This window comes from Talpa occidentalis, unplaced genomic scaffold (genome assembly GCF_014898055.3).
Source record: "Talpa occidentalis isolate TD23 unplaced genomic scaffold, MPIMG_talOcc4v2.1 talOcc4.12, whole genome shotgun sequence".
Lineage (NCBI taxonomy): Eukaryota > Metazoa > Chordata > Mammalia > Eulipotyphla > Talpidae > Talpa > Talpa occidentalis.
The window spans coordinates 86418125-86428928 of record NW_023601212.1 but is presented as its reverse complement, the minus strand read 5'-3'; the positions used below and the strand labels follow the sequence as shown (position 1 = coordinate 86428928).

General features: G+C 54.8%; 1 protein-coding gene across 4 annotated transcripts in view; it reads right to left on the bottom strand.

The window, feature by feature from the left end:
- Positions 1-5720: 5720 nt before the first annotated feature.
- CORO1A (coronin 1A) overlaps positions 5721-10804 on the bottom strand; it is a 47311-nt gene continuing 42227 nt past the window's right edge. For all 4 annotated transcript variants that reach the window (XM_054693755.1, XM_037507317.2, XM_054693757.1 and 1 more), the window contains 10 exons: positions 9423-9621; positions 8100-8222; positions 7872-8001; positions 7598-7782; positions 7340-7459; positions 7000-7104; positions 6749-6894; positions 6596-6653; positions 6270-6485; positions 5721-5945 (listed from right to left, as the gene is read on the bottom strand). In XM_054693755.1, the coding sequence (XP_054549730.1) occupies positions 5841-5945; positions 6270-6485; positions 6596-6653; positions 6749-6894; positions 7000-7104; positions 7340-7459; positions 7598-7782; positions 7872-8001; positions 8100-8222; positions 9423-9620 (1386 nt within the window). In that variant the 5' untranslated portion in view covers position 9621 and the 3' untranslated portion in view covers positions 5721-5840. The remainder of the gene's footprint in view (positions 5946-6269; positions 6486-6595; positions 6654-6748; positions 6895-6999; positions 7105-7339; positions 7460-7597; positions 7783-7871; positions 8002-8099; positions 8223-9422; positions 9622-10804) is intronic.

The window sequence follows — 10804 nt, the reverse complement described above, 5'->3', positions numbered from 1 at the left end:
ACTTTTGGGCAACAGCAGAGTGGAATACTTGCACCAGAAACTAAATCTCACTATCTTCTTAATGTCAGGCCACAGTAATGAGGGCGTAATGAACCCAAGAGCAACCCAGCCCTTTTTGTGACATACGCAAAGCACAGGGGACTCTTCCCACACAAACTGAACTCTGTCAACTCCGGAAACAAGGGAACTATCTCGGGGCATCTGCTGCTAAAGGCCTACATTTCCAGCTGAGCACCCAGCACATATGGCCACCCGCAGCCCCACGGAGTGCCACAGCTACACTGTCACAATCCCAGAGCTTAACTGCAAACAAAGGCAATCAGAATTGCAACAACAAAGGGGGCTTATTAGGAGTCAGCAGAAGAGAGGGCAGATTGGAGAGTGCATTCAGGTGAGAGCCACCCTATTACAAGGCCCTGTAAATCCAAGGCTGGCAACCTGGATTTAAATGTGGCCCAGGGCCCCTCTCTCCCCCTCTGTTAAAGGGGGAACAGCATTGGCTCCATTGGAGAAGCAATGAAGCCTTATATTCATGTGCACACCAGCTACAGTCACACACAGGCAAACCACCACACTTTGAATAAACCCCATACTTGGTCTCGTCCAGTAACACAATCCCCAGGCCCCATGATAAACCTAGCCCCAAGCACGACTCATTGGCTCACCTGCAACAATCTTCAAGCACAGCCTCCAGCACAGCAGCAGGTCTTTCTGCAGGTAGGTTTGCAGCTCCCCAAAACATGACGCTGGAGACTCTGATTCCTCACCTCCCCTAGGCCTGTGGGTACCCACCCCGCAGAGACTTCCTAGGGGAAAAGCACCTTCCCAGACAGCAGATGAACTTCAAGACGTCAGCAGTGGTCATGAGGCCAGCTGGGAGCTAACTGAATCAAAGACGAGGCCTGGTTCTGGGACAAACTGCCTTAGACAGTTCTGGGGTCTGTCAGGGAAGGCTGTCTCTCAGATGCCAAGCAAAATAGGCCGATGAGGATTCAGACATCTGGCCTCCAGCACGCTGGTCTGTGGCTATGAGGTCTCTGGCTGCATAAAGCTTTTTCCTGAACCAGAACTTCCCAACCTTTCCCACAAAAGTCTCCCTAGACACAGAAAGAATGACACTCGGGAGGTTGTCTAAGAAAACATGCAGGGGTTTCTCTTCATTGAACTTCTCTCTTCGCATAGCGGAGGCACCTCCTCCCAAGGCTGCCGGCCTGTGACTGCCCTCCCACAGGCATCTCTTTCAACAAACCTGTCCCTCTCAGGAGCAGCTCTTTGTGCCTGCTGGTGTCTGTGCAAGCACCCCTCCCTCCCTCACCCCCTGTTTTTAAAATAATAAACCTGCCCTTTTGGAGAGTAAAAAAAAAAAAGTAAATTAGTATTAACAAGTTTAAACTTTTCTTGGCTGTACATAATTGGTTACTGATTCTATCCTCTGGCAAAAAAAAAAAAAAAATGTCGTTAGCCTCAGTCCCAAGGTAGGAATGAATGCTTGAGCAGTTGTTTGCGTGATGGTTTATTCTTAAAACAATTGTTTGTGGGGCCTCCCCTGGTGGCGCAGCAGTTGAGCGCTGGGCTGTGAGCTGCCCGCAGCCTCTGCAGTGCCGGTTCGGTTCGTTCCCCCGGCCGCCGGCGAGGGTCCCACAAAAAAAAAAAAAAAAAAAATGCTAGTGGCCCAATTCAAACAGGAGAGCAAAGTGGTTTTCTGTGGTGTCATCTCTGGACCCATCTTAAAATAGCTCCACTTACGTCATCTCTTCACAAGAAGAACCAGAGGAGGGTTAAAAGGATAAAACCTCAAAATGGAAAATCACTTTTGACTGAGGACAGCCATCCGTAAGCGCGAACTGCTAGTAATGGTGGTCGTGGTGGTGGTAGTAGTACTGGTGTTGGCGCTGGAGGTGTAGGTAGTGTTGATAGTGGTGGTGGTGGTCATGGTGAAAGTCCTAGTTCATGATACCTGTTGGCTGCTATTTGATGATTACCACTACCGAGTCACAGCATTGGGAAACCAAAACCTCCCTCATCCCACTCCCAATACCTAGTTCCAGAAATACACGCACTCACAGGGTTGCCCTGGTGCAACCAACAAACCCTGGGTTTCCCCTTCACACAGGCTGTGAAAATGTGATTTATGAAAATAGGAGTTTTTTCTTCCCTGGCACGGAGCTCCTAAAATCCTTGACATTTTATAAGTGAAAAGAAAGAAAAGGCGTCTTTTGTTACTGAAGTGATTTAAAGAAAGCCCCTAGGTGGCCTGAGGGTGGAGGCTGGTTGCTAGGGGAACCAAATCTAGAGATTCCAGGGAACTTTCAGTCCCACGCCCAGACCTCTGGGGAGAGGAGAGAGTGGAGGCTGAGCTGTCACTGACGGCCAAGGATTCAGTCCTGGCTGTGTAATGAAACCCCAGAAGTATGGGTTTCAGAGAGCTTCGGGGCAGGTGAACATGTGGAGGTGCTGGGAGAGTTGTGTGCTCAGAGGGCAGGGGAGATCTGAGCCACTTTATAGCCAGGCCTCCTCCATTTTTAGCAAAAGCTCCCGTAGACTAAAAACTGAGACTAAGTGGAATTAAACTAACCACCTGGGTTCTCTCTTCCCACCCTCCTCCAACTTGCAGGCAATGCCTGTCTGTGCAGCTGCATTCCCAGGAACTTGAAAAATTGATTCTTACATCCTCAAGGTTGATAGTAACATTAAAAGGAACTTCTGCTGACAGCTGTCACATGATGGCCGAGGAGACAATCTCCCACCCACCAAGCTGAAACCCCAAGACGTCTATACTGCCCACACCTCCACACTGAGAAACTCAAAGGCCTCAATTCCTTTACATTCTGCACCCCCTCGCTTTCCTCCCACCCCTTACAGAATCACAGCACTCCCACCATTTGGGGAACTGGTCTTTGAAGGGTGTCAATTCCACTGACTCCCTTGGTGGCCACCTCGAATAAACTCTGAAAAGGTAGACTATTCTTATGGGTCAGAGTTTGGCTTTCTGGGTCATGAGCCAAAGACCCAAGTTTGGTCACCTGCCTCTTCCCATATACCTTGCCCCCCACATCTTCCATCAGACTGTTCATGACTTACATTCTTTTATAATAATTCAAGTACGTAAAATTTCTGGTTCTATCAGCCGCTCTAACACATTAAGAAGGCCTAGCTGGGGGGGAGGGCCATTGAAACCTCCAATCCATCCCTAGCAGGGAGGTCGGAAGCACAGGTGACAATAACCTGGACTTGCATTTGGCATCTGAAGATGAGGTGGACCCTCTTGGGGGCTGAGTCCTCAACCTGTGGGATCTGATGCTATGGCCAGCTAGACAATGTTCAAATATGCACTACAGGATACCCAGTGTTGGCCAGTTACTTAATGGTGGGGATTCACTAGAATTGGAGTCACAATTGTATATACAGACACCTACAAAAATAGAAAAATTGGGTCTTAACACACACAAGGATACACACGGTCACAGTGTTCTCCCCGTACACACCCATAAAGACTGGGCCACACGTACAGCACTCAGTTCCACAAAGGGTAGCTTCTGTGTGTGGGGGAGGGAGGGTGAGTCCCCTCAGGGTTCTGCTTGGCTGGTAAATCACCAAAATAAAATCAAGATCCCAAAGAGTAGCTAAATGACAACATGTATCTCTGCTGTATAACTGAATAGCCCACCCAGCAAAATGACGTAAGTCATCTCTTCAAGTAACTCCAGTCAAAGACAAAGGACATTGGGGGTCAGCCGTGGGAGGTCGCCGGGAAAGGCACAGCCAACAAGGGTAGTAAGGGCATGACCATTATGCAGATTTAAGTTGCTGCCTTCTCTGCGCTGTTGTTAAAAGTTGAAGACATTTAGTCTTCCTGGTGCAGTGAGGAGACGCCCCTACAAAGGGGCCTTTTCTTTTACACACATGAATGTCTCTTACAAAAGGGCAGCACCATCCAGCCTTCAGAGCCCGCCTATGAAATGATCCTTATGCCAAAGAGACATATTTGGGGGGTGGCAATTTTGTTCCCCCCACCACACACATACATACATTTACTATATCTGTGGTCACCCCCACAAGTATAGAATCCCCAAAACTGGGGTCTAAAGGGTCAGACAGTAAAGATTTTAGGATTTGTGGGGCATTTGGGTTTTGTTGCAACTACTCAATTCTGCCATTGGGCAAAAGCAGCCACAGCTAAAGCATCATTGTGAACAACCACACATACAAAACCACTGGTTCCCCCACACTCACATATAAGGGCACATCCCACAAAGCTAGTGTGCCCCACAAAACAATGGTTTGTCCTCACACACACACAATAACACAAACTGGGCCTCGCCTACACAATCGGAGCCAGCGCCACAGGCCCAGATGTCAGGGGCGGGTTTACACCCTCACATCTCACAGAGACTCTGACCCTGAAGCATCACGTCCACAGCACACACCTCCCTGGCCCCCACCACCTGCCACTCAGACATGATCGCTCCTAGTACCCATCTGAGACACAGGTGCCGGGGTGGTGAGGACTTGCACAGGTGAGGTCCCCAAGACCCAGGAGCGACAGCAAGTGACAGCCAGTTAGAACCAGAGCCCTTTGGGAATGAGAAATTGCAGGTTTCAGCCATCCCACCTACCCTGTTCTCCAGTGTTTTCAAGGTCAGTTTCTTGGCCTCTAAATTACCTCCACCTCACCTCCCTCTCTTGTTCCCATCAGAGGGAGAATGAGCTGGTGACGCTGATGTCATGGTGATGACCACTTAACCCTTCTGGGTTCTGGGATCCTCTCCTGAGTTTTTGTTTCTCAGTCCCCTGGGCCAGGAGAAGTCATGACTGAGCCTACTAGACCCTGAAGGGCCCATCCTCCCCACAGAGCAGTAGAGGCTTGGAGAAGGAACCTCTTTAAGAAGTCAGGTCCTGCTTTTCCGATTCTCTCGTCCACACCCTGACTGGATCCACTTACCATATGTGACATTGGTATTCCTGCCCATTTTACAGGTGGGCTCGGAGGCTTGGAGAGAAGTGAGTTGCCCAGGGTCACGTGGCTTGTGGAGAGGGCAAAACTCAGATGGGCAGATAGGGACTTTGGACCTTAGCAGTTTACCTGCTCAGCTGGCACTGGAAAGCCCCTCCGAGGCCCGCTCTGTTGGGCCTAGCAGTTGTGTGGGTCCCACTCTCATAGAGGTAGCAGCACTGGGGGAGGGCTCTGCTCTAGCAGGGGAGGGAGGACTCAGGATCTGCCCTCAGCAACCCCTTTCCAGGCTGTGCCTCCATCTCCTGTAAACGAGGGTTAGCTGGCTGCTTTGGTGCTGAGATTTATCTCACAAAACCTCCCCTTATTTTGATCCCTTGCGCCTAGTTTGAAAGATGAAACATGACAGTTTGAAAGTCATGTGAGTGCTAGTGCTTCATTTCCCCACAAACAACCCGGTCAGGCCATCTGCATGCAACCTGATGTGGTGGCTGTCCAGGGAAGGCGGCTCTGGGTAAACACGGGATTACAGAGTGCCAGGTTAGATGCTTGAGTAGCTCAGACCTACTCGCCCTGAGAAGAAGCTGGGAAACAGCAGACTCCAAACCCACGAGCTCATGGGGCAAGCCCTGCCTACCGAGACCTGTTCTGCAGTCTAGGGCCTTTGGGGGTGTCCCTTAGCCCCTGCCAAATGGCAATCCCTTCAAGGCTACCTAGTGGGAAGCTCAAGGGCAGGTCAGTTCAGGTGACCAGTCTTCAGAGTCTGAGAGGTACCAGAAAATAAAGCCATTTTATTATTATTATTTCTTTATGAGTAATGGCAGTCTGAAGAGTAAAGTGGGAGTCGGGGGAGGGATGCTGTTGGTTCCAGCTGAAGGCCCTGGGGCCTTTACTTGGCCTGGACCGTCTCCTCCAGTCTCTCCAGTCGTTTCTGCAGCTCCTGCACTGTGGCCTGGAGCTTCCTTATCTCTTCCTCCAGCCGGGATACAGCATCCTAGGGGATCCAGCACTTTATTAAGCCCCAGCTCCAACCCAAGGCTCCCCCTTTCCCTGGCATCCCTTAAGCCTCTTTCTAAGAGCCCAAGGCCTGGACCCTTATGTCTCTCCACCAGTTGCTGCCCAGATAATTACAGACCTGTAGGCCTGGAACTCTTTTCTGAGGCCCCAGGATTGCCCACTCCTGGTCCCCAAAGGAATCCCAGCATTGTGAGTTTAGGGTGTTCCAGACACTGATCTCCTTCCCTGGGATGACGGCTGTATCAATGCTCCCAGCCCGGCCCCGTCTCTCCTTTTGATTCTGTTCCCATCTGCCTCTCACCGAGCTTAGAGTGCCACTGGCCTCTGGCGCTGTCTTCCTGCGCCCTGTGTCCAGACCCCGGTTCACTCTCAGCTCCCGGCTTTTGGGGGGTACGTAGCCATCCTTGAGGGAAATGAGGAGGGGTCCTGCATCCCGACCCCCCAGCCACTCCTCAGCAGTGAGGGCAGCGTCAGGCCCTGCAGTGGGTGGGTAAAGGTCTTCCTGGAACAGGTCCGACTGTGGATAAGGCCAAGATTGGTTAAGAGAGTGGTCAGGCCACACGGCCACCCTGCAACGCCCCCAGGTTAGCGACCAGCCTGGAGTCCAGAAGGGTGCAGAACTCTCACCTTCCTAGGCACTGTCATGGCAATGGGTTCACATCTCCGCTCATGCAGCTTGTAGAATCTGTGGAAACAGGGAGGTGAGCAGCGCCCACAGCATGGCTGGGCCAGGGGTGAGCAGGGAGCGCGCAAGCTCAGGTCAGAGTGAGGGTCAGTCACCTGGCAATCTCACACTTGTTCACCTCCAGGCCGCGTTTGGGCATGTAGCCCATGCCACGCTGGGACTCCTTGGAACTGAACATGGAGAGATAGTGCAGGAAGGGGGCCTCGGAAGTGATCTCAAAGTAACGGATAGAGCTGTCACCCTGCAGGTGGAATGCAAAGGGACGATCAGAAGCCTCCAGCTGTGGGCCTTTCCAAGCAACCCCACCCCCACCTTCCCACCATAAACCCATGCCTGAGTAGGCCACCTTGCCACAGAGGTAGACAATGTTGGTGTCCGGGTCAAAGAAGGGCAGCAGGACGCCGCTGCTCGTGTCCAGCTCCTGCAGGGACAGCGGCTCTTCCAGGTGCTTCTGCAGAGGCGGGCGGGAAGTAACAGTGAGCTGGACTATGTCAGGCCTGTGGGTGGTGCTTGTCACTGAGTAGTGACCAGGGTGGGGGGCTCACAGATCAACTGACAGAAACCCCCACCTCATGGTAGGTAAACTGTGACCCTTGGCAATAGGGCCGGACAAGAGTTTGGCCCAATAGTCTGGCAATAGGGCCAGACTCTCCAACCTGATTCCCTGCTCCCGGCGCCGCACTCACCGTGTCCCACAGCGCCACCTGCCGCTCACTCATGCGACTGAAGCCGGTGGTCAGGATCTTTCCATCTGACACAAACACAGCGCGCACCGGCCGAGTACCCTCATGGGGCCGGTCCTTCTCCTGGAAGGACAGGGAGGTGGACGGTCAGCGCCCCCCCCACACCAGGGCCAGACTCCAGTTGGGGGGCAGCTACTAGGGGCATGGTTGGTGGTGGGTAGGCGGGCAGTGGTCGCAGGATAGGGGTTCATGGGCACTCACAGCTACAATAGTGCCTTTGCGCGGCTCGATGATGCGCACGCGCTTATCGCGGCAGGAGGTACAGATGAGGCCTCCGTCTCGGCTCCAGTCCACGCTGTAGATTGTGTCCGGGTGCACATCTGCGCCCAGCGTCAGCACGGCCGCCCCAGTACCGACGTCCCACACCAGGATCACGTTGTCACAACCTGGGTGATGCCCCCAATGTCAGAAGCCATGAGCCTCCTGCCCTTCCTGGTCAGGCACCAGCCCACCCCTCACACCTGCCCCCAGGCACCTGCACTGAGCAGCACATTCTGAGCGGTGGGGTGCCAGGCCACGATGCCCACACGCTTGGTGTGGCCCTCCAGAGTGACGACGGGCTCCCGCAGGGGCAATGTGAGGCCCCCGTCAGGGATCTCCCACACCTGCAGGGAAGGGGGGTGAGTGAGTCTTAGCTGTAAATGTCAGGTTGGGTCCCAGAGCCTCTCCTGCCCCCTCCTGAGCCCCCCTCATCCCCACTTACCATGACTGTGCAATCCTCAGAACCACTGGCAATGACGTTATCATTGTGTGGGCACCAGGCAATGTCCAGCACCGGGGCTGTGTGGCCGCAGACCATGGGCACATTCTTGTCCACACGCCCAGTCTAGAGGACACAGCAGGGCTGTTGAGGCCGAGGTGCTTTGCCCTCCAAACCCAATCCCACCTCCCATACCCCTCAGTGAGGCACAGAGAAGACTGTGGAGTCTCTGGGAGGAGACACTAGGTGGGAGAGTTTGTCCTGTGCCCCAGGCCAGAACTGTCTAGGCAACTCAAGAATGCTGGCCACAGGGGCAGGATGGGGTGTGGGGCTGGGCGCCAGGGTCATGCCGGGTCCTGGTGCTACCTCACTATCAGACCCCGGCAGAGATCCTGGGTCTCCATCTCAGGCTCTCATCCATTCCCTGAGGGCCAGCTCACCCCCTTCACCCCAGCTTCTCAGATTGAGGCTCCCATGGGCACCAGAGGCTACAAGGCCCTGCACCCAAGAAACTGAGGGAGTAGACTGCCTTGGGGTGAGTTCCCCAAGGGCGAATGTGTAAATGATGGTGCTGTGAGCATGGGTTGGTGCAAAAGGAGGGGGCCTGGGAAGTCTGTTGTAACTGGCCCTTAGACGAGAGCAGAGGTTTAGAAATGGCTGCTTCCGGGGACAGCTGCTTTAGTAGGGCTTCCTGTGTGAAAAGCAGGCCCAGCTCTCACCCCGACAACCACTTCCTCTTTTCTTTGCTTCCATCGGCCCTTTTAAGGTAACAACTTAGAACTCATCTCCTCTTCCTGTCTCACCCATCAAGGGCACAGGAGTGTGCTGGGGGTGGGGGTCAGCAGATAGCAGGTAGGGAGGGAAACAGAAGCAGAAGGAGGGCAGGGATGGGGAGGAGAGACCTCTTACATCATCATCCCCTGTGAGCTGGGGGCCAGAGCTTCCTGGGTTCCCAAGGGCTCACACAGGCCCAGACCAGAGTCCCTCCCAAGCCGAGAACACTGCTGGGCCTACCCAGACCTCATTCTAGCCCTCTCTGTGCTCCAGAGGGAGAAAGTACCGGGCTGAGATTGGGAGACCTGGCTCTGGCACCGTAGGACTCCCTGTGTGACCCCTCTCATAACCTCTCCCACTGCGCCTCAGTTTTTATAGGGGCGCTGCATGTATGAGCTGACTGAAGTCGAGGCTTATCTGACTCAGCTCCATATTACAGATGACAGTGCTGCAGCCCTTGTCATCTGCCAAAGGGCTTTGGTGACAAGCACCTAATCTGGACCAGGGGGGCGGCTGGATGGAGGACCGCTGCTCCAGGCTCCGGGGACTCACCTTGCACAGGGGCAGCACCAGGAAGGCCCCTCCCCCGCTGGCCTCACAGATTAGGGCCACAAACTTCGGGTTGACAGCACAGAAACCACTGTCCCAGGTGGTCTGTGAGACACGCACGTCCTCATAGCACTGGTCGGCCTTGGCCGGCTGTCCAAACACATGGCGGAACTTGCTGGAGCGGACCACCTGCCGGCTCATCCTGGGGAATGCAGGGGTTGAGACCTCTTCTCCCTTCAGGTCAACTATGACCTCTCAGCGACTCCCTTCTCCCCCAGGACACACCTCAGCCCCAGGTGGGGTTTGTGGCTCAGCTACCTTCCCCAGCATCATCTCTTCTCTGTAGCTGACACATCCTGATATCCCCAGGGCGGCCTCCCCTGCCCTCACTCCCCACTAACCTGCAAGCCCACCGCCAGCCCCCAGGCCCCCCTCTGTACACTCAGCCTCCAGCGCAGAGCCCGGCGGGAGGCAGCCAAGTGCCCATCTGCCAATTGACTGCCCCTGCTCAGCCCTTCCTTTCTGCTGATGGGCAGCGAAGGGAAGGGAGGTTCTCTCTCTCTTAGCGTCCAGACCTCCCTCCCTAAAGGCTGGCCCTCCCTCGCTTCCTGGCACAGGGCTGGGCATGAGGGCTGGGCATGTGGACCTGCCCAGGAGGCTGTGAACAGCAAGGTGGCTTCCCCAGCAGGTCTCCGGGCACCAGAAACAGGCAGTGGCTCGGGTCCCAGTATCTCCGCCCCACACCTCTGCCTCTCACCTCTGCTTGGTCAGGTGCCCTGGAGCCGTCTCCACTCCCACTGAAACTACACGCAGGGAGGGAGAGGCTGATTTCTCTGAGGTCCAGCTGGGGTGGGTGGCAGGGCAGAGAGCAAGCGGAGAGCAGGGAATCGACCCTGGCTCCCCGGACTCCAGGACCTGATCAGGCGACCAACCGCATCCCCTCCTGCCCAATGTAGGGCCAGTGCTGCCAGCTGGGGGCACCTCCACAGGGCCTGTACTCCCCCTCCCCAGCTTTACCCATTTGCCCCCTTTTAGGCCTGGCCCTTCTCACTGGGGCTCCAGGCCCACTTGCCCATCCTAGACCCTTCAGAAGGTTCCCCAGCCCCTGCTTGCTCCGGAGGCGCATGTGCTCAGGAGAAGCAGTCTTGGGGCTGGGGGGTGTGAGGGTCGGTCCCAGGTGAGAAACCTGCTCTGGGAAGAGGGGAGCCCCAAACCAGAGATTGGGGGACAGGAAGCCATTGCCCCACCCTGCGTTCCCCACTGCAGGTACCAGGCCCGGAAACCACTAAAAGGGGAACTTGTTTTGCTCTCAGCCCTTTCCTGTCCCCAAGCTGAGAGCAGCTGCTGGCTTATCACACCCTACCTCCACCATCACCGAAGATTCC